This window comes from Phaenicophaeus curvirostris, chromosome 4, assembly GCF_032191515.1.
Source record: "Phaenicophaeus curvirostris isolate KB17595 chromosome 4, BPBGC_Pcur_1.0, whole genome shotgun sequence".
NCBI classification, from domain to species: domain Eukaryota; kingdom Metazoa; phylum Chordata; class Aves; order Cuculiformes; family Cuculidae; genus Phaenicophaeus; species Phaenicophaeus curvirostris.
The window spans coordinates 56880235-56904833 of record NC_091395.1 but is presented as its reverse complement, the minus strand read 5'-3'; the positions used below and the strand labels follow the sequence as shown (position 1 = coordinate 56904833).

The window sequence follows — 24599 nt, the reverse complement described above, 5'->3', positions numbered from 1 at the left end:
CACAGGGTTCTTCTCCTATCAACTGTGCAGCTACCGACGTTTTTGGGATTTTAATTTTTTTTAATCTTTTAAATTTTTTTTTTTAAAGAACTGCCCATTGCTAAGAGGATTTAGAGTCTTCCCGGACACAAGCCCTTTGAATAAAGCGAATCACATTTTTTTTTCTGTGTGTGCAGAGAGAGGGAAGAATAAAGCTAATGCCTTGGTCGTAAACGGCTGAGAGAGAGAGAGAGAGAGAGAGAGAGGAGAGTGTGTGAATTGTAGTTAACTCTAGTGTCGAAGAAGACGACCTGGGGGGGCTTCGAATCGTGCAGTGCTGCTCCTGCTTTTATTGCAGACCTTGCAAAGTGATTACAGTAAAATCAGAGAGGAGAAGGAGAAGGGGGAGGAGGAGGAAAATCCCATCCTATCTACCGAGATGAATCTTTAAAAAGCAGAATACACTGTCCCGTGAACTGTAAGTATATCGCAACTGGAAGGCAAGGAGAGCAGCAGAGGAGCCAACAGCAGGGTTTTGACTATCAATTGCACCAGCCATGAGACAATAAGTTTCCGGGAACAGAAGGATTTTATAATTGATCACCCAGCCTTTCTGTTGGCTTCTCGGGGGAGTTTCCTGGGGGGCAGGTGGGTGGGTAGGGGGGGGAGGGTGTCGGTGCGAGGAAGATGAGGAAGATGCAGACTCTCCTTGGGTTTATGCATTGCTGCTGCTACTTCTTGCTGCTCCTGCCTCCGCCGCTCTGGGTCAGCCTGGCAGCGGCCAAGCAGCTTCTAAGGTACCGGCTGGCTGAGGAGGGACCCGCCGACATCCGCATCGGCAACGTGGCTTCCGACCTGGGGATCGTGACGGGCTCCGGAGAGGTGACATTCAGCCTGGAATCGGGCTCCGACTATCTCAAGATCGATAACATGACCGGGGAGCTGAGCACCACGGAGCGGCGCATCGACCGCGAGAAGCTGCCGCAGTGCCAGATGATCTTCGACGAGAACGAGTGCTTCCTGGACTTCGAGGTGTCGGTCATCGGCCCCTCGCAGAGCTGGGTGGACCTCTTCGAGGGCCGGGTCATCATCCTGGACATCAACGACAACACCCCCACTTTCCCGTCGCCCGTCCTGACGCTCACCGTGGAGGAGAACCGGCCCGTGGGGACCCTCTACTTGCTCCCCACCGCCACCGACAGGGACTTCGGCCGCAACGGCATCGAGCGCTACGAGCTGCTGCAGGAGCCCGGCGGGGACGGCGGCCGGCGCGGCGGCGGCGGCGGCGGGGGGAGCGCGGCCTCGGCCGCCTCCGAGAGCGCCCCCTACCCTGGCGGCAGCAAACGGCGGCAGGAGGGCGACGCGGCGGCCCGCAGCAGCGTCTTCGAGCTGCAGGTGGCCGACACCCTCGACGGGGAGAAGCAGCCGCAGCTGATCGTCAAGGGGGCGCTGGATCGGGAGCAGCGGGACTCCTACGAGCTCAGCCTCCGCGTGCGGGACGGCGGGGACCCGGCGCGGTCCTCGCAGGCGATCCTGAGGGTGCTGATCACCGACGTGAACGACAACAGCCCCCGCTTCGAGAAGAGCATCTACGAAGCAGACCTGGCGGAGAACAGCAGCCCCGGGACCCCCATCCTGCAGCTGCGAGCCACCGACCTGGACGTGGGGGTGAATGGGCAGATCGAGTATGTCTTCGGGGCGGCCACCGAGTCTGTCAGGCGCCTGCTGCGCCTCGACGAGAACTCGGGATGGCTCAGCGTCTTGCACCGCATCGACCGAGAGGAGGTGAACCAGCTTCGCTTCACTGTCATGGCCCGGGATCGGGGCCAGCCCCCTAAGACAGACAAGGCCACGGTCGTGCTAAACATCCGTGATGAGAACGACAACGTGCCCACTATTGATATCCGGAAAATCGGGCGCATCCCGCTCCGGGATGGGGTGGCTAGCGTGGCTGAGGATGTGCTGGTGGATACCCCCATTGCCTTAGTGCAGGTATCAGATCGAGATCAAGGTGAAAACGGTGTGGTGACTTGCACTGTGGTGGGCGATGTTCCTTTCCAGCTCAAGCCAGCCAGCGAGGGTGAAGGGGAGCCACAGAACAAGCGCAAGTATTTCCTCCACACCTCGGCCCCTCTGGACTACGAGGCTGTCCGTGACTATAACGTGGTGATTGTGGCTGTGGACTCGGGCAGCCCTAGCTTGTCCAGCAACAACTCCTTGCTAGTGCGGGTTGGGGACACGAACGATAATCCTCCTGTGTTCAGCCAGGCTGTGCTGGAGGTCTCCTTCCCAGAGAATAATTTGCCTGGTGAGAGGGTGGCCACCGTGGTCGCTACAGATGCAGACAGTGGCAAGAATGCTGAGATCACCTACTCTCTGGAAGCTTCGCCCCTCTCCTCGGAGGCACCAGGCAGCATCTTCACCATTGACCCTGATTCTGGGGATGTGTCGGTGCAGGCGGTGCTGGACCGCGAGCAACGTGACACCTACGAGTTCCAGGTGACCGCCCGGGACAAAGGGGTGCCATCACTGCAGGGCTCCACCACAGTGGTGGTTCGGGTAGCAGATCGCAATGACAACGAACCACGCTTCATGCAGGATGTGTTCACTTTCTACGTGAAGGAGAACCTGCAGCCCAACAGTCCTGTGGGCATGGTGACTGTGATGGACTTTGACAAGGGCCACAATGCTGAGCTCAGTCTCTTCATCCAGCCCAGTGACCACGACCAGGCAGCTGGCATCTTCTCCATCGAGAATGACACTGGAACCATTTTCTCCACTGTCTCTTTTGACCGCGAGCAGCAGACCAGCTATACTTTTAAGGTGAAAGCAGTGGATGGAGGTGAGCCACCACGCTCAGCCACCGCCACTGTGTCCCTCTTTGTGATGGATGAGAATGACAACGCACCCACGGTCACATTCCCCAGCAACAGCTCCTACACTGTGCTGCCACCCTCCAGCAACATGCGCACGGTGGTAGCCACAGTGGTTGCCACAGATGCCGACACCGGTCTCAATGCTGACCTCAACTACAGCATTGTCGGGGGTAACCCTTTCAAACTCTTTGAGATTGACCCAGCCAGTGGTGTGGTGTCACTGGTGGGCAAGCTGGCTCCCAAACACTACGGCCTGCACCGCCTCGTGGTGCAGGTGAACGACAGTGGGCAGCCACCCCAGTCCACCACCGCCCTGCTTCATGTCTTTGTCAACGAGAGCCTGTCCAATGCCACTGTGGTGGAGAGCCAGGTGGCCCGCAGCCTCCACACACCCCTGGCTCAAGACATTGCTGGCGACCCTAGCTACGAGCTCAGCAAGCAGCGGCTTAGCATAGTCATCGGCGTGGTGGCTGGCATCATGACTGTCATCCTGCTCATCCTGGTGGTGGTTATGGCCCGGTATTGCCGCTCCAAGGGCAAACACGGCTACGAGGCCGGCAAGAAGGACCATGAGGATTTCTTTACCCCACAGCAGCATGACAAGGCCAAGAAGCCCAAGAAGGACAAGAAAGGCAAGAAGGGCAAGCAGCCCCTCTACAGCAGCATCGTCACCGTGGAGGCCTCCAAGCCCAACGGGCAGCGCTACGACAGCGTCAACGAGAAGCTATCGGACAGCCCTGGCATGGGACGGTACCGTTCGGTCAACGGCGGCCCGGGCAGCCCCGACCTGGCCCGGCACTACAAGTCCAGCTCGCCGCTACCCACTGTCCAGCTGCACCCGCAGTCCCCCACAGCCGGGAAAAAGCACCAGGCCGTGCAGGACCTGCCCCCGGCCAACACCTTTGTGGGCGCCGGCGACAACATCTCCATCGGGTCGGACCACTGCTCCGAGTACAGCTGCCAGGCCAGCGGCAAGTACAGCAAGCAGGTAAGAGCGCTGCTCGCCGCGGCCCCGCCCCGCGCGCGCCCCCCGCCCCGCCCCCCGACACGGTCAGTGACCCGTTCAGCCCGGTGGCCGCCCCCCGCGGGCGACACGCGGCACACAGGAAGGGCAATCGGAGATTATTATCATTTTTACAATTCCCTCCGCGTTTCGGAGCCGGCAGCCCGTCCGTGCGGTCGCACCGACGGGGGGCACCGGCGGGCCCGCCCCGGCGAGGCTGCCCCGGCAGCAGGGTGAGGGGTGGGCCGAGGACGCGGTCTCCAGCTCAGGCAGCGAGCTGCGAGGCAACCTGAGGTGCCTTTATGAGCCGGGAGCCCGCAGGCCAATCCTGGTTCTTGTCGGGGCGGGGAGTGGGTGTCAGGAGCCGCCATCCTGCAGCCTTCGCCCCCCCCGGCCCTATCCCGGCCCCGCCCTCGGCCCACAGCGAGCTCGTCCCCTGCCTTAGTGCTTCCCCAGCTTAGGAACGACGAGCTCTGGCTGAGGAGCGAAGTTTCACCTCGGTAGCTGTGTTTTTCGGGAGAGAGACGCTTCCTAAGGCTCTAGGCGCGGGTGGGTTTACAGCCGCCGCGTTGGAGCGTTAATGCTTGTAATTACCAGGTCTTTCATTAGGGCCAAAAAGCTTGAATAATCTAGAAAGCCTGTCTGCGGTAATTTACACCATACAGACTGCACTTATTGCAGCAGTTGCTGTGAAGACACATAACTGTTAGTGAGCTGTTAGTGAGCTACCACCCCAGTAGGTTTCCATTGCCGCCTCCTCTAGTACATCACATGAAATTCCTTCATTCAAGCTGAGAGGCCCTCATTTGCCAGCCCAGCTGCTGCAAAGATCTGCCTGTAGAGACTGTGAGTGCCATGAGAGCCTTTTAGAGTGAGGTGTGTCTTCAGGAGTAGCGCAAGTGGCAGGCTCTGATCTCGGCTGTGTTGGCGGAGATGGGCTCAGGGAAGCTCCCACAGCCTAAAATTGGTGACGGTAAAGACTTCTTTGCAGTGCTTGAAGATAAAATAGGGATAGCACAGAGGAGAAACAAGCTCCCAAAATGAAAGCATCTGTTTTGTTTTTTTTATAAGACACATATGTACCCTGAACAGAGGTCACTTTTCTTTGGGGGAGTACTTTTTGGGTGATAGTAAAATAAGATACTTAATGCCTGGTGATTTGTGTCACATCTTTCCGTGGAAGATAATATTCTGAGTGGTTTCGCTGCATGTTAGACAAGAATCTGGAGGTAAATGAATGCTGATTCATATAGATATAGAGCCAAGTCTGGAAAATGGAAATTTGGATTAGTTTGACAAAAATGCTTTCTTTTCAACTTATTAACATGCAAATATGGCACACTATGACTTTTTTATGCTTTGAGACGTCTGCTAGTCTGCTACAATTGAAGCTTTGCAGTGTGTTGCCAGTATTTGCATTCTGCTCAGAAATACTAAAAATATTGCAAAAGAAAATGAATTGTATCAGCCACTCAGTCCTCCAGATCCCCCTCCCAAAAGTGTGATTGATGTACTATCTGCCAGTGTTTTTGTGTATGTTGTTTTACAGGAGATACAGTTCCATAGACTGTTTGACACAATACTTCCTGGGTGATACATTTCATTAACTCTCTCCGGGAGAGTACGTTACAATTTCAGTTTCAAAAGTACTAAGAAAGTTCCTAAGCTTCCATCTACTAAGGCTTATTAAGCACATAGTAGATTATGCCTTTATAGTGAACACTGAAATAACAAAGTAGCAGTGGGACATATGCTGATCAGCTGCTAGTTCTTTCCTGCTGCTGCAATTCTTCTAAACATATGAATTATAAACTGTCATAGTGTAATTTATTTTCAGTGTATAAGAATAACTTGCATGCTAAGTGTAGGAATGGTAAAGGATTACACCACACAAATGGCTATTGTGCTTGATGAAAAAATTTAAGATTATACTGCAGAACCATGTTTCAAATTATTGACCTTTTTTATCCAAGGGTCTTTTTTGATATACAGTACACTTCTAAGTAGAAGGAAATGGCTTTATAGCACTTTTACTTGCAACAGTCAAACCAAAAGAAGTACATACTGAATTGTTCCATTATTTATCCTGTTACCAAAAAGAAAACCAAAACTCAACCAAACAAATCAGTTTCTCAGCGTAAATATTTTTTCCTGTGGTAAATACCTGGTTTGTTATGAAGATAAGTTTATCAGGGTAGCTTATAGCCCAGATTCTAATGCATTGGCTTTTTATTTTTAAATATGTAGAAAGCAACTGCACACTTGTAAAGCATGCACGTAAGTTAAGGAACGTGTCCAAGAAAACAGTAAAGGTAGTGCTAAATAACAGACTTCGTGGGAGAGAATATCAGCCACAGAACTTCTGCTACCGCTTTCCTATGGGTGGTTGCCAGCTTGTTGCTAAGTGACATTTATATAGTTTTTGTTCACGCTTTTGCATAATAGTGGGGACATTAAGGCTTATTTGCATAAACAATATGTAGACTTTTAACATCTCGAACACTGACAGTGGAGCATTTTGCAGTTTATCAGGCAAAACACATGAGGATTTTTAACACCCAAACCACGTGGAGTTCTGGTTCAGCACTTTTTTTAGAAAGAAATGCAGATAAAGGATTCTGATGTGATATATTATCAGACTGTTTCATAGTTCAGCTGTACACGTGAAATAGAACCAGTGACGTATTCACATGACTGTGACAGGGAGACTAGTTGAAATCTCTAAAGCTGCCTTTATTTACCCATTCACAGTTCCCTCTAAGGAGAAATTAGAAGTTTTATAAAGTTTTAGAACAAATAAGTGGACATAGCAGGAGATATCTGCACTAAGTTACTGGAGATGAGAGCAATGCCAATTGCCATTAGTGTAATTAGAACTGGTAACTGATACTTTTGTATACCTACACTATAGCAGGCAGGAAATAAAGTCTCTGCTTATGTGACTGGCTGATGTCTCCCATTGAATACAAGCTGTTTCCATTCTTATTGACACTTTCTTTTTAAGGTAATACATATTTCTTATATGAAATCCCAGATGCGTCTTGTTTGATACAGTACTGCATAGGAGAACTTAAATGGAGAAAACTAAAAATAATTTGTAACTCCTTGTTGACTAGTGTTTAATACAAAGTTTAAAATTAAACTAAATAAGAAGTTTAAAACTAAATTCTGTATTCAGTAGACTTCTGATGTTTCACCACCACGTTTTTAGATCTTTCACAAGTCTGACTCCTGTTCTTGTCTTATTTAATGTGGTATTACCCTGAAATATTCTTTTAGCTTCTCATGTGTCAGTTCTCTTCGATTTAGTCAAGCACTAACTTATCTACCTAATGGCACACAAATGTTTAAATTACTTAATATTCCATAGGTTGTAATCACTTGCCTAAAGTTAAAGCTGAAAAGTAAGGTTTTACTGAATGGGGTTGAGTTTTTCTGGATACCACAATTTGAACCCTCCAGGTGCTGCACAGTGCTTGTGAGGGGCCTGGATACTTCTAACAGCAAAGATTGCCAAAGATAAGAAAAGTCGAGTGCTTAAGAGGAATCACTTAGAAGCTTGGAGGGTTGCAACCTTACTCATGTTTCTAATAATAATATCATAAATAATTGTTTATTTTATCATGATAGTTACAGATATATCGTTATAATATATGCTGTTTTCTCTACTTTGTTTCATAATGCAAAATAGTATCATACAAGCAGGTTTACTGCACCAAAACTTTTAACCACGAAAATGAGATTAGCATATTAACAAACACTGTTTGAAGAACAAGCCTTTTAAACCCTGTTTATATGTTTACTTTTTTTTTGCGATCATATTCTCTTGTTTTCTTTTTTAGTTGCTATGCTCAATACAACAATGGTTATTGACTACTTAAAGCACTGCATTTGTGGTGGTGGACTGTTTATTTTATTTTATTTTATTTTATTTTATTTTATTTTATTTTATTTTATTTTATTTTATTTTTTAAAATAATGTTGGCCGCCATGGGTAGAACTAGAAGAATCTTTAAAGAAGTTTTCTCAGCAGTGCTACGTCTTTGCTTCGTATATTGGCTTCCTGGCCAACTCTATAATCCTTTCGGAATTACTACTCGTTTGTCATTGGAAATGTACTGTTTAGTGAAGAAAGATAAAAGAGTAGGCTGACACAACAGTCAAAAGTAGATGCAGTTCCTGTGATGTCTTATTTCTATTAAAGTGAAGTATGTAGAAATTAATTTTTAAAAAAAACAATAACGCTGTAGGCAGTTAATTTGTTTCATAGCATTTCGAACATTAATCGATGTTTCAATGTAGAAGTATTTTAACTAGTTGATTATCATGTATGTGAATTCTATCTTTAAACTATCTAAATAGATCCATTTCCTCATAAATATGCATATATAACTAGCACCCTTAATAGAACCCCAAATTCATCCATTAAGGGGACAATCAGTTTAACCATACAGGAAAGCATCACCTTTTTTCTAAGACACGCAGAGAAGCTTGTCTCAAAACTTCTTCTTTATAATCACAAAACAGCTCTCAAGAATATTTTTTTCACAACTTTCAGCTAAGCAAATGTCCTACAGTATAATAATCATAAAAAATAACAATGTTATGGTAGCTCTAAGTGCAATGTCGAGGGAAAAAAGGGAGCATTGTCATTAAGTATAAATATTTACATTGGAGACTTCTTTCATATAGTTAATTTCAGTACTGTTTGATGTGATGTGTAGAGAAGTATATTTCAATTTTATGTTCTCAATTTGCATTACATTAAATTCTTTACAATTAGTTTTTAGAAGTGACCCACATTTGACCTTCAGTAACAAGTTATGATGAAAGGGGAGCTAATCAAACGTGAAACAGATGGATTGTTGATTCTTTAATTATCTTTATTTAACACAAAGTGATAAGTACAGCCTTTATTTTTTCCCTCTTCAGTAAAATGATCTTGTATACTGAGCAAATGACTAAGTTACCACTGAATCATTCGGCACTCCCAGGAGATTCACAGAGCCAAAAGGGACAGGATCTGAGTAAAGGAGGATTCATGCTCTGAATAAGTAACGAACTGTACTATTATAGGCAAGGGGTAGCAAGGAACATCTTTAAAAGGATAGATTCTGATTTATCAACTCAGACAGCCCTCTGGCACTGTACATACAGATATGAACCTGGGATATAATCATGGTTAGCAGTTTGACTGCCGCAGTGTCAGTCCTCGTTCTGCAGCAGTGTATTTCTGAGTGTGTTCCTTCTTATTCTCTCTCTTTTTTAATTTCATGTTCAGTTGCCTTGTTTTCTAGTATTTTGGATATTTGCAAATTTGACCAACTGTCAGCTGTGTTTCAGAGAAATACCTATTCTGTAACTTCAGGCACATTTTCCTTTAAGGATTTTCTTCCAACAGACTTAGAAGGCTTATGTAGTTACTGATCTGCTGGGCTACTTTGACATGTAAAACTTATTGAATTGGTTTTGCATTAAAGTAGAATAGAAAATCACCATACTTAAGAAGTAGTTAGCATTGTGCTTGTGTGTAAGTTAATTAAATCCTTCACAAGTACTGTGAACTCTTCACTGTATTTGCTGAACATTTTAGCATTTAATTACTAACCTTAACAGAACACATAATTTTTATTTTCTTTGACTCTACATACAGGAAATATTGATACAGATGTATGAGCAATTTAGTACAGTATTTAGGAGGATGGTTTTCTAAGTGATTTTATCAAGTCTTCCAACAGATAACTATAAACTCTTAAAGCTGCAAAACAATTTCCTTCTTTCAGTCTTAGTCTGCATGTAATATATTCCATGTAGTTTATGTTCTACATGTCTCCATTTTTTATTACATTTTCAGGTGTTTTCTATCTCATGCGCTCAGGCAAGGCTATTTTTGTTTTGTTTTGTTTCTTTTTCCTTAATTTATCTTTTCTAGAAGAGTAGATTTGTCTTCCGTTTTTGGATTTTGAACTTTGCTAGCATATACTATATATTAATCAATAATGAATGCAACAACAAAAACAGATGAACAGTTAATTTTCAGAATCAAAAGAAAATTGGTTTAATTATTATTTTTGTATATAACTCTGCATTATTTCATTTTTAAAATCAAGATTGTAAAATAAAACTCCAACATATGGCTGTTTGTCAAGTTTATTGACTGTGCAGTATAGTAAAAAACATGTTAGTAATGTGGACTTTGCAATTTAAGTTATTCTAATAACATACACTGCATAGCCCAGTAGCAATATAAGCTGAACATTTAAAGTAATCTTATTAAAAATATTTTGAATTATTTTACTGGGTATCACAATATGCAATGCTGTCTAGCCTTGTTAGCTACCTATCCTACAAAATGCATGTTGCTAGATAAATAATAAAAATGAAATTCACCTATATATTGTATCTTTTCATTTTTTTGGTATTTATATGAAGTTAAACAGTTTGAAATTTTTAAACATTAATTAAATGTAAGTAAAAATAATCTGAGAATCTGGTCTGAGTAAAACAGCAGAGGAGGTAATTATACGTGCCCTTTGGGTTTTGATTTCTATGAAAAAATTGTCTGAGGAGAGGGGAGAAAATGTGCATATTATGAAAATGCTAGGAATGACTTGCTGTCTTACATGCACTTCATGCAAGAGAGACTTCCCAAGGTCATTTTTATTTTGCTGTTGTGGACAACAAAATATCGCGCTAGTGCTGGAGTAACTAAGGTTAGCTGGGGCATATAAAATGTGATTTACAACAATAGAAGAAGGCAACAGAGGATTTACAACTTCTGAATTTCTTATTTTAGTGCATTTCCTCTATAAATGTTTAGCTGAGATAAAGTTATGAACAGATGTCAAAATCTGAAAATGTGATTATACTGAAGCACCAGTTAGTCAAGTTCCCAAATGAAATCAGTGACACACATTGGAGTTGTCCTATAGACTGTGCTCAATATCATTTGTTTACTTGTTATCGTGTGCCCATTTTCACTCATGAGAGTTGTAAAATTACAATTAAGTACACCTTTTGACTGTGTTAAAAAAATAGGGAATAAGTTTGATATATAAAATATATGAACAGTGTGAAGGAACCACTTTATTCTTACGGTTTTGTGGAAGGAGAAGATGGGAAAAATTAGGAGTTAAAGTTTATAGAAGTTCAAGGAGAAATAATATTCTGGTCACATTTAAAACTGAAAGGAATGTAAAAATGATTATTAGAAGCTGAAGAAAAGCATTATGTTTGTCTTTTAAAACTTAATACACCTTATTAACTGCTGACAAGAGTGTGTATATTTTTTAAAGACAAACATTTGTTCTATCAGCTGAGATTTTATTACCAGTTTTATGTTCTGAATCAAACAACCTAGTGGCTAGGTTTCTAATCTCATGTATGAAAGAAAGATGTTGTTTCAAGTAGCATTCCAGGACTATTAGGTAGCAGTAAAATTAATGCTTATCAAATAATTTGATATAGGGTCTGTTATTATCTACAGATAACACAGTCAAAATATAGATAATGGAAATACAAATTTTTAAGGCTAGGTAAACAAGGTAGGTACCAGCTGATATGCTGCAAATCACTCACAGAATATATGGTAGAACTAGAATACAGGAAAACTGATGGAATCTGCCAAAAATGCAGACAGAATTTTATCTTGTAGTGATGTCTGATTCAATTCCTTTATGGTACTGCATTGTAAGTAACAAAATATTTGTCCCTTGACAGGATAAAAATTTCTTCATTACATAGTCACATGAAGGTTATGAAGAATCCTCCACAAACTCCCTGAAGTGTCATTTCTTGACTGGGGTTGTGGCCAGGATGCTATGGAAATATGTCTCTTTTGTGCTATGTGCTAAGTGTTTTCTTTGTGGTTGCACTTCTCAGAGAGAAAGGGGAGGAGCTGGAATAATTTATTATTTCTATCCCTGTATAGATATCAAAGACTTTTTAGTCCTGGAGCAGTGTAAAATATTAGAAGCAGCCCCTACTTCCTTGAGATACCAAATTCATATGTGGCAGGTTTGCTTAACGCATTCTCAGAGACTTATCCTTGTGGAAAATATCCTTCATCAGGACAATACTTTTGCAAAGATATAACTTGATGGAGAATCACATATCTGAGTTCACGGTTACGCTGAAAAATGAACTGAAGGAAGTTTGTCATCTTTTGGATGTGATTCAGATCTCTGTCCTAGTGTCACTTCAGGTACCCTGAAGTTTCTGAGATATTTGCACAGGGCTTCACAGACAGGGTGTATGATGCAAGACCCAAGTGTCTTCTGGGATGCTCTTCTGTAGGTGCAGCTCAAGGTCAAGCAAAAAGGTAATCACCAAATCCTTTGTCTTAGTTAAATAAACAGCAATTAAAATAAAATTAGGAACGTGGTGAATGTGGTGCATTTTGTCAAAGTTAAAAATAAGTTTTCATTAAGGACTTAAGCACATTTTTAAAATGTATTTGCCATACACATATTAGAACACTTGTGCAGGTATATGTTCACATATATACTGACATGAGGTTAGCAAGTTATTTTTGAATTGACACAAACTGTTTTCACAGAAACAATACTGACAGCAGTTAGCTTAACTGAATTTCCATTCACCTTCAGACATCTTGGGCTGATATTTATCTCACATTAGGTGAAACTACCTGTAGTTTCACAAGTCAAATTTCACTAGTACCAATTGCTGTAAGTTAAATCAGGTGATAGTCAGGGGTTGCTTTATATTAAACAAAAATGTAATTACAGAAAACAGGTTTATCAGTTTGGATGTTATGCATCAAATCTTCCCACATTTAACTCATCCTCCTGCAGGTATGTATAATTTGCAAAATAACAGAGGATAGGTTTTCATCATGTGCTACATCCAAATGTAAAATTATCTTTGTAACAAGCTCTAGGCATGATATGGCTTTAATGAAATTTCAAAAAATACAATTTTATCATAAACACATTCTTACTCTAACTAGTGGTACAGCAGGAGTATATATGGCAAGCTACCTTTGTTCAGTTACCTGGTAGGTTACAGTGTTTACTTTTGGAGTTGTGTTACTCCTTGTAACCTTATTCTCGTAAGAATACTTACAAGAAAGACTTGGCCTGAAAATTCATATATGCTTTGTAATACAAAACTGTCTCTCAGTTGAAATCTGGCCATTTCCTCAGGCAAATCTGTTTAATTTATTTGAGAGTTCTTTTTTAAACATTATATTTAACAAGAGAAAATATTTCAGTAGTTTGCAAGCTTTCTAAAGATGAAAGACAAGAATGGAAACACAAATAATAAAACAACAGCAAATTAAACTATTAGTTACTTCACCTGGCTCCAACATTTTCACAGTGATATTTAAGTCTGTATTTTACCACCTTTACTGTTCAAATGTTATGTCTGCTTGGTTCCAACATACATTCGGTCTCATTCTCCATCACGTCGCTCCCGTTTTAAGTGAAGTTACGTTGTCATAAAATTTGAGTGATGAAATGGTAAATTAGTTTCCTTATCTGCATCCATGTGCTCTAAATTGGTTATAATGACATAACGTGTGTCTTGTGTGATAGTGAGAGAGGATATCCATCATTCTGTTAAATCAGAAAACTGCTATTTTTAATAAGCATGTAATTATGTTCCAGTTGCAGCACAAATTTACAGAAGGACAGTAATTGATTTCTGTGAGAGACGTATTTGTTTCATTTTCAAGTGATGTGAGTTCTTTGCAGAAAGGATAATTGAACTGGAAACTAGAAATCTCTACCTAAAACACGTCACTACATATTCAGCCACTGAACCTCAGCCCAGACTTTGGGTAAGATCTGTCATGTAGATTAAGAAAAATCACTCAAGAGGCTCCTCTGCATACTGATGGTTTTATTCTGCTTCCTGCAACTTAAGGGCCTGAATCTATCACTTTATTTTAATTTTTTTTTCTGAATGCAAATAAAATTCAGCTGTTTCTGGAGCAGGTGTTAATTTGTATGAATAACAGTGGCGGCAATGGGTGTACTGTATGGAACTGTACCCATTTTCATGGTACTTTCAATTTCCTGGAAACTACAACATGTAGTCTGGGTTATATATTTTACTCAATTTATTGCTATATAGATATAAAATAGAATAGAATAACATATCCGAAATACCTAACAACAGTGCAGATGAGAGTAGTAGTTTATAGGAATAACAGAGAACTACCACTGATGTGCAGTAGGTGTTTTACCAGGGTATGGGTATATGTAATGGGTGGATTCATTCAGTAGGTTCAGATTTGATGGTGGCAGCTCCCTTGATCATATATGAAACCAATAAAGTTTGGTACTGCACAGTAACTCATCCTATTTGAATTCTCCAAGTCCGTATATGGAACTGTATGTTACTAAAAAACCTGCTGCTTGTGGTATTTTTATGTGATTTTCTACACGAATTTAAAAAATACGTGAGATTTAGTTTAGAAGTGAGAGCAACTTGCGCAACTGTTCACAGAATAGCACTGTCTTTGTTGTTTGTGTTTTGCAGAGACCGCTAGACATTTATATAAATTTTCCTATCTTTTGTTTTTTGTGCAGCACTGGTTCTTTAAATATTTGTTTATGAAACACTGCTAGTATTCTAGATCTTTCTGATTGCTCTTTGGTGCAGAGGAAAAGATAAGCAACAGCGTGAAATTCATCTGTGTAGAATAAATTAAGAAGATTTTGTTTTAATTATATTGTGAAAATTTTTATCACTTACATACCATTCAAGGAGACTTGAGGATGCTATATTCAATTGGCCATTCAGACACTGCTGAACAAATTGAAAATTCATCTTTGACTTTCTAATACTGAATGTAAGTGCACCTTTCTAGGAAACTTGAATGCTAAATTTCTGCGTTTTTTTCTTTACCACTTCTTAATTAAATATATAAAGTGACTGAAGTCTTCAAATTATACTGTAACCTTCCTGGAGAATTAATGTTACAGAAATACGAAAGGACTGGCAAGGCATCATCCTATCAAATGTTTCTAAAAGGCTCTATGTATTTATAAGACTTCATGATCTAGTATTGATGCAAATTACTGAGGATAAAAGAAAATCCGTCTGTTATCAAAGAAAAAAAATAAATGAAGTAAGTCCAAGGATTTGAAGGACTTAGCATTAAGAACTAAGAATTCATACTTTGTGATGGGTTTATAGTAATTGACAGTAGAAAAGACTTCTTTTTAGTATTCACAATGCGAGCTGTTTTTTTCATAATCGAAAGAAAATGACTTTGCTGTAAAAGCTTCTCATGTAATATATCCTGTTTCATTTCATAATTTTGTATTCTTCCCTGAAATGTCTCAATTAAAATATGACATACACCATTTCATGTCACATTGTGCATTACTAGTTTTGTTATTATTACCCTTACATTTAATCAAATTGTCTGTAGCTAAATAAATAGCATTTCATCAAGAGCTGCTGGTTTTCAATCAGCTAGGAAACAGATTACTGGCATGAGAACAGATCTCTGATCTGCAACTAATTGTGCACTGATAATAGTACTGCCCACAGGCCACTCTTACTTGCTGTCCTGATCTATGATAGATTTTCCTGTACGTTAATATTAAATCAGATGGAGACATTTTGTAATACCATTGCAGTTACTATCTTTAACCTTCCTTTTTAATTTGAAGTATGTAGTGTTTGGAGATACTATCTCTGTGTTTCATTTCTGAAAAGAAATGAAGAAAAGAAAAAATCTCAAGAACAACATAATAGCCATGCTTTTTTCTTTAGCTTCTCCTCTTAAAAAGGTCAGTTCTGCAGGAGATAAAGTACTCTTAATATTTTAATGGTATTTACCTGTAAAATCACATATTCTGCTGCTTGGCGTATAGGGGAGATGAATGTTTCTGACAAATTGATGCAGGAAGTAGTGCTTCATTCTAGCTTGGCAGTGTGGAGGGTAGCTTTCTGAGTGCCTGTCCTAGACCATTCTCTCTGGATCAGTTGCAGACCATTTATTAACCACATCCTGTATATGCAGATTACTGCATCAAGACATTATAAGCATTCTCATGTTTTCAGTTTGAAGATGATGTGGATGACTACTGGAGTACATAGGAGAGCCTACATTGTACCAAGACTCTTCCAATTTTAGCCTCTTCACAAATGCAGAACATTCTGTAAGAGCTGCTGTTAAACAAGGGATGCTTAGAGGGTAGAATAACTCAGACTGCAGTCAGCATATTATAGTGCTCTGAAGGAAAGCTGTCTTCTGCTATGTGTACATTGTTCTTGTGAAATGATTCCAACAGTTTGAAATCTGTTTTTTTCACCTTGCTAGTTAGGCAAACAGCTCTTTACTTTTTCACTAAAGCAAGTGGGAATTGTTCACTGTCACAAATAATAAATAACAAGAATACTCAATCTGCACAGCATGGGAGTGATAAAAACACATGCTTATGAGTGCTTGTGATTTCACAGCTATTAATTTTGAACTTTTGATTGCAGTTCTGTTTTACAAGAGTGGATACTGTTAGGGCAGCAGTACACTGTGACAGTGAAAGATTATGACAGCATGCACTTATCTTTATGAGCCTGATGAATTCAGTATAAGAGATGGTCAGAAAATGCCTCTAAATGTGGTCAAAAATACATCTTTCCTTTACTGAAAATTAAACATTTTTTATTACTGCTAACAGTTAGTAACAATTTCATAGTAATGTTTATAAGTTTGAAGAAGTTTCTTTGTGCATAATGAAATTTACAGCTCTTATCAATATTAGCGAATTTCTTCACACACACACTGAGGAACACTAGGAGATTATGTGCAGAATGCTATTGCATATACAGCATGTATTAACATACAGAAATGTCCTTAACAAGAGGTCAACAAATACTATAGCATGTTTGGGATTAAAAAATGTCACAAGTACTCTTTAGTCTTTAAATAATGCTTTTTAACTTTTTTTAAAGACACCTTAGCATTTAAAATCTAAATTAGAAGTTTTCCCTAAAAGTATAGCCCTCAACCACTTCTACGTAAACCAAAATGTAGTAGATCAGTATTCACAGTGGGGTAGGAATACTTCAAATCAGAAACTGCAGTTTTAGTTTATGGGTAGAAACAGGGATTTCAGGAATAATTAGGCATCGTTCTGAAGCTGTGTACTGTGAGACAGCAGAACACAAAGAATCCAAATGTTGTATCTGTAGTATTTATGTTAAAATTTCACAGCCATAACAGAGAAAAGAAATCCTACATTATACAGTAGAAGAAGTCCTGTATAAGGGAAGCAACTGAATAAGAACATGTCTAGAAATGTTAGTATCTCATTTCTATATCTTTACCATCCTGGGGAATAGATTTCCAGCCTTTCTAAAATCCTCATTGAACAGATGATTTTTGGCACATTCTCAGAATATCTTCAGAGCCAATATGAAGAAAACACTTTGCTGTTTTTCCAGTGTTTGAAATAATAGAGATTCACCTCCAGCTTTTAAAAAACATATAGAGTGGACAGTTTTTTTATTTACTTGGCAGGTGTTATTGGCTGCAGTAAAGAGTTTATGGTTCATCATGATATTAAAAAGAAAGAATTGCAGATCCAAGAGGCATATGCTGTCAGTGAACGTCTAACTCAATAATTAGGCAGTTTGACTACTGACTGTAGTAAGTTTCTGCTAGGTTGTAACGTGTGTCCCATGTTTAAGTCATTGTGAGCTTGTAAGCTAGGGGAGGAGAAGGAACACTCTCATGAGAATAGGAAATTCAGCTTGTAGTAAGTACATCTTTCTGCCTACCACTTTTTTTTTTTCAGTTGTGGCAAACTACAGGTGTTTATTCTGTCTCCCAAAGGAAAGGCCTAGCATTCAAACAAGACATTTCTCATAGAAAAGGAGACCAGCTAGAGTTCTATCTTTTTTCTTCTTTTGTTTCTTTCTTCATTGTCTAGAAGTTTACTTGGAATTCAGAAAGAAGAATTATTTTTTTAGTTTGTGCACAGTCTTTTACCGAATAAATGAAAAAAAATTTTTTTGATAACTTCATTGAGCAAAACTGATGCTCTCTACCTTTCTCTTCCTCTTCATTAAAAGTGTGCATTTAAGATCTTGTAGTATATACAAGAAAGCTGCATCTCTATGCTTGTATTTGGAATGATTTTGAAAGGACTCTTATATGAAGCATAGACTAGCTAACTAATAAGAAGAAATAAGGAAATAAAGAGAACCTGTGATGGAAACAGTTGCTTCCAATTTTTTTTCTCCACAATTTTTGTTTTATTTAAACAGAAAGACTCTGATGGAATAAATTAATCTACTTAACCTTAAAATAATCACTTATGTGGTAGCTTTTTTTTTTTTTTTTCCTGAGGTGAACTGATTTCAGAGCCAAATACAGTCGATCTGTTACATGTTTCTTTGGAGGGAGAACTTTTCTTGAAGAGGCAGCAGAATATGAATACCAATATATGTGGCAATTTTACTCACATATAAGGTGTATTGGAGTCCTATAGAATCTGTATTCTAATACCAGTTACCGTGCTCTGAGTTTTTAGTCTTACTTTTCCAGTGGCAGTGTAATGATTTTCATTTCAATCTCTGTTCTTCCCACCAAACAAATTTATTTTTCTCACATAGGAGGAGTCAGATACAACTCTACAATTAAGGGTCAAACATTAAGAAAACACGGAGACTGATCTTTATTTAAATTTTATTCTTTATTGTGGGTTGTAGAAAGAATTGGAGATCCATAACTAAGTTATTGTTAATTTCTTGTTGGTGGTGTGTTGTGGATTTCTTTTTTAATAATTAACTTCTACCATAAAACCTTAAATATTTGAAGGTCTGAGCATATATGGTGAAGGGTAAGACAGTGAAGACAGGAAGGATCTTTGTTTACAGAATTTCCCCTGTCCCAAATAGCAGTATGTGCCTGTCTGGCATTTTGGATGCTGTTTTCCCAAAAAGGCATATTTTCTCTGTTACAATATTGACAAAACTAAACCAACCAATCCCCCTAAAAATAACATTCTCCAAATCAAGCTGATTTCTGTTTCCATGAACCAACATCCCAAGTTACATTCAGAATCAGTCTGGCAAACACCTATGGCTGACCTATAGCGTAAAGAATAAACAGAGGAAATATCAGTTTTATAACTAATCCTCTTTATTTCATGAAACCTTTGCTTTCCAAAAGAGGCTTAAGTATCTCAAACACAAATGAAATAGTCCCCATCTTCTCTACTTTACCGTAATTCAGGAGCTAGAAAGCCTGATTTGTGAGGAGCTTATTCTATGACTATGTGTGTAATTAACAGTGAAAAGGGGGAAAGAAGGGATTGCTATGTCTTTGCTAGTTATTTTTAAAGGGTGCAATATAGTTCCTCCTTAATGACCCAAGGTATGAATAGATTCATGGTTTGCAGAACAGCTTTAGAGGAGGCTAGGAGAATTTAAGAGTTTATCACACAGCCTTAAAGGTAGTTAAAAGAATTTTAAAGGAAGACATTCGGACTGGAAAATTCTGAGTAAACATTTACCTATCTTCTTGGCAGTTCATTATTAAATTATGTGTTGACATTTTGCAGGCATGGAAGGAAAAGCAAAGATACAGACAAAGGAATAGAAACACACTGGTGACATATTTTTAGAGTTTAAGCAGAATGAGTGATTATCATCTGAAGTACGGAGCAGAGATAATAAAAATCATTGCAAACTACTATCCACAACACATAGTATCCAGTAATACAATTTAGTTCATTACATTACTGCATGATGTAGTACTATATGATGCAGTATTATTATACTCTCTCTGTGTCCTGGGCTTAAACTTCTTCTTGGACTAACTCTGAATGGGAGAAATTTCGTTATGACCTGCAAAGGAATCCTTCAGTATAATTCTGAAGTAATGAGATCACATCAAAGTAGGTTGTTTTTCTTTTTTCCAGAAATTAGTTTATTTTTTTATTTTTTGAGTGTATGTGGTATTGTTTTAATCCATGTAATCCATGTGAGAAATAATCCATGTGAGAAATACAGGACTTTGTTAGCAGTGTGCTGTCACGAGTGTCTTTCAACGTAGGGGTTCAGATCTGTATTATTCTAGACATGGCCTCATTATTATGCTTTTGGTTTCTTGTCCATAAGAAGTAGATAATAGCATTTTTTTGTTTCACAAGGATGTTACAAGTTTAGACAGAAGTCAGTAATGGAACTAGAGTTCCTACTGAGTGCAGAATTTTGTCCACGCTCTGGATTCTAGACTGCAAGTCAGAGTCCAAGTGCTGTGAGTCAGATTCGCAGATCTGGTTGTGCTGTCATACATGCTGAGGGAAGTGCAAGCAAGTGCAGATTGTAGGGTTACTATATTCGGCTTTTTGAAATGTTATGGTACTTTTTGTTGGACAGTTTAAATTGACTCTGTTGAGGTGATGTTTCTTAACAGTGTTTATAGAGATGGTTTACAATGAGTTTATAGAGATGGTGTATTAAGTGTAATGGATTTTGGCACCTTAACAAGGTTTAAATTTGGTTCTCTTTTGAACATGGTGTCTGTTATTAAACTTCTTACATGTTTTTATTCTGTGTACTACATGAGAATTAAATTTCTATTCACTGTTTTATATTGATAGAAGGGTAATAGGTATCTACATTCATCCAAATATGCCCATTCTCAATCTATAGTTCATTATTAAAAAATAGTAAATGTTTCAGCCTAATATTAGAGCATAGTGGTCTTATTTAATACTATTAAAATAAGCTTAAATTCATGCACACTGACTGTGCAGGGACAAAGTGTTAAAAAATTCCCTGTACTAGATTGACTCTGTTCCCCGAAAAGATTTGATTAGCTGAGGAAGAATAATGCTTTACTCATTTATATGAATGTGTTTTAATCAACAGAACTGTTGCTAGATCCCTATATGTACATTAGGTTGAGTTCTCAAGGTAAAAATGAGGCACACATGCAAATTTTAATAAAGAACTATATTTTTCGAAGTTTGTTACTTGAAGGTGTAGTTTAGCCTTAGGCCAATTCATTGCACCTGAGCTTGCTTGTCACAAGTTACTCCATCTAGGGCCACTTAAAAGAAGAGGAATAGGTAACTTAAGCAGTCAATCTATTCCATCTACTATAGGTATGTACTGTTCTCTGGACCTCTTTCTCCATTGATCATAGAAGAAGAATAGCTTAGGTGGCTTCTAAGTCACTGAATCTGTGTGAGATTCGAGCTCTACTGTGATATTTCAGAAATGGACATCAGTCATGATTTGACTGGATGCATGTTACGTTTCATCTGTACAAATGACTGTGCAGACCTGTTTTAAAAACATTTTAAGTTTTTTCTGTATTTTTTGACTCTTAGCGCATGGACAGGTATATTTAGCAGTGGCAGCACGTGGTGGGAACACACGGAACAGGTCTGCTGGAGAAGTGCAGCTATAGTTCTTTCTGTCCTCTCACCTGTTGGCTGCATATGCTTTCTGGAAATGTTGGAAATTATTGGGGGTAGGGAAAGTAAGCAAAACGCAGGTGCTTTATAGATATTCTCTCCAGATATCAGGTTCTATCATTATTTCTAAAAATGGTAATTAGCTCTTTACCATAGTTATTTTAAGCAAAAAGCGACAATGACGGAAGTGATAGCAGTGATGCTGTCCTGATACAAAAGGCTGTGAGATCATTATTGAGATTTATGCAGATTTTATTTTCACTTGTAAAGAATTTGCAGTGAATTTTGATGCTTTGCTTTGTCCTTTTGCCCGTAACAACCTTTATAGTAAGTAAACAGAAGTTAATTAAAAAAAAAACCACCCTACTTGTAGTATTTATTATGTGTCATAAATATCATTGATGGATTTTACTGTTTCTGTATTCAAGCCTAGAAGATGAGAAATGTACAAACTGACATGCTAGAAAGCATTTATTGGCTTCATAATAACTAGGATAACATGCAGAAGCCACAACTTTTTAAACTATTTTTTATGTTTTGTCCTCTACTTGGGATTTATCAACCAAACATGGCTTGAAGTCTTATAGCCAAGTAAAAATGCCAGGTAGATTAATTTTATGTCATGATATACACATTGAAGTTGTATATAAATGTGCCAAAGACAGGAGTTTTGCGGTTTTTTTATGATTATAGGAACATCTGATTTTAATAATGAAGTGTTTCTTCTTTACTCATAATTTCTGAAGTGCTGAAGATTATGAAAGAGATTTGGTAAACTAATTTGCCAGTTTAACCTCTACAGGAAGAAAAAGGCAAACAAGAACAAGATAGAAATATATGCAATGCTTGTAGTCAAAAAGTTAATAATAACAAAAAAAGTGAAATTGTGAAGGTAATTTAAAGAAGTTTGAAGGAATCAGATTCCTGTTTATACAATTAACCCTCTTTATTTGCAAAATGTTTTGTGAGAACTGCCTATTTGATAAAAATACACTACCCTGCCTTTGTGATAACACAATATAGCATTTTGTTTTAATTTCTGCAGTGTTCCTTTTCTTATGACTTTATAAAAATTGTTTCTGTCAGTGATCTTTCTCTGCCCTTAAAATACATATTTTTTTTGTAGAAATACAAAATAAAGTGAAAGCAGGAATACAGTTGTTTTAATATACAAAATTTTCATTTTGAAAACAGAAGAACAATAGCATTCTGAACGTCAGATTAATACAGTTCCAAAATCTGCGTCTGTACATTCAAAGTCATGTCCTGTTCCCTCTTTGCTGAGCAACAATGCACACTTTTGAGATAGAAAATATCACAGGGTAGATTCTACTGAGAAAATTACAAGCATACAAGTTTTTTTTTCCCTAGAGGGAAAAGAACCCAAACCAAAACTTGGAAATATTTGAATACAGTAATACAGCATCTGTCTGAACAGGGGGATTGAGGTGCCTCAGGAATCTTAACAGAAATGGTTCAGAGGAGTCCATCTGACTAACACTTATTCTTATGTCCTTGATAAATGTCTACCTAGCTGCAGACGAGAACTGTATGGGAATAGGTCTTTGTGAAAAGTAAAATACTGTGGCAGAGAGGTCCTTACAGACTCTCAGAATGGTCATGATAAGGGGCACTAACTCAGTACCATGAGTTTTATGGCAGATTCTGTAACTGTTTTATTTCAAACATGAGTTGTATAGAAGACCAGGATGTGGTTATTATGATTGCTGATGTGTGACTTAGAGACTGTAGGGTTACTGTCCATGCCCAAACAGCATAATATATGGGTTGTCTGGACTTTGAATAATCAATTTGAACTTTATTAACCTTTTTATTCCTTCAAAACTTGGTGTCTCTAGATATTTCTCACACATAAATGGTTATATTACATAAATAAACCTCCTTTTACTGGTCAGCTTCCAAAAACTTTTTAGGTGTAGTCTATGAATTTCTAAGGGTCTATAAATCCCAGACTGATAAAAAGATTTTTATAAATTGTGCAACTTGTTCCTGTGACTGGTTTCTGTAACATTACAGGATGTTAATGTCAATCACTGCAAAAAATTTGTAAGGCCACATTTTGATTCCTATTCTCGTAGATTTGTCATCTGTAGAGCCATAAAACAGGCAAAGAGCCAGACTGAGCACATAATTAGAAATGTCATCATTCTTACATTATTAGTCCTTGGTTTAGTGGATTTGGAGAAGATATGGAAGATTTAGTTGTTCCTGTCTCCAAGCTATTGCTTTAATGCAGGCTTGACTTCTGTTCTAGAAAAAGAACATTTGGGGAGCAGTGCATTGCTGAAATATAGCTGTTTCTGCCATGCAGATTGAGGGGAGCTGGCCTGTAAAGAGGAGACCATGATGACCATCAAAATGTTTTAAAAGAGGTATTTTCTATCCCTTTCTCTCATCTTGAGCAGAACATATTTTAAAAAAAACCAAAACCCACGTATCAGTGGTTTAGTATTTCTATCTTCCATTTATAAAAGCAAAGAAACAAAATTTCACATGTGAAACATATAGAAACAAATAAAAAGCATGGTCCTACATAAACTGATGAACATTGTATTTACATGACTTGAGGTTTAATATTTTTATGGGCTGTTTATCCTGAGACTTACTGTTAGATCAATAGAGGTGTTATTTTCAATACCTAAAAGGCCGGTTTTCTTAGTAATTAATGTTTTCTCCAGTACTAATTGAAAAGCGCTTCTTGCTTGCCACCTTTGATATAGTTTGGTTAATTTTGTTTACTTTAAAGAAGTAATTACTATTCTGCAATATTGATTTTTTTTGCATAAGAATTTAAATATTTGTAATATTGAATATATTTATGAGTAAATATTTAATTATATTTATCATTTATTATAGCAACTTAATTACATTAAACAGAAAAAAATAAGGTATTTTTTAAAAAGTTACTATTTTTTTTATTACCTAACATGTTAAGGAACTTCTGATACTTAGCTCTTTCACATACATATAAACTACTCTGCATTTATTTTACTATAACATTTCAATTCAAGTATTAGATACTTTAGGAAAAGAAGTCACGTCCGTATACACTAGCAGTGTATTATTTTATTTTTTCATAGACTTAATATACTATTTTTAACCTTTAAAGCTTGATTTTTTCTTAGATGGCATTCATGCAAAATCTGTTATTTTGAAGAGGAGTACTTAAATGATATAGACTCTGAAGTTAAACGGTTGTGGATTAAGAAGAGGCCTGAGAAATATTTCAGCATAGATGAAGTGGGAGCAGGCAGGGTTTGTAGTGTGTTTCTGCAATTGTAGTTAACATCATTGATATAATAATAC

General features: G+C 38.7%; 1 protein-coding gene across 6 annotated transcripts in view; it reads left to right on the top strand.

Moving 5' to 3' along the window:
- The first annotated feature begins 626 nt into the window (after positions 1-626).
- The window catches only part of PCDH7 (protocadherin 7), a 272207-nt gene continuing 248234 nt past the window's right edge, over positions 627-24599 (top strand). For 5 of the 6 annotated variants that reach the window (XM_069856196.1, XM_069856195.1, XM_069856193.1 and 2 more), the window contains exon 1: positions 627-3843. In XM_069856196.1, the coding sequence (XP_069712297.1) occupies positions 667-3843 (3177 nt within the window). In that variant the 5' untranslated portion in view covers positions 627-666. The remainder of the gene's footprint in view (positions 3844-24599) is intronic. The other variant, XM_069856194.1, reaches the window with a different exon arrangement.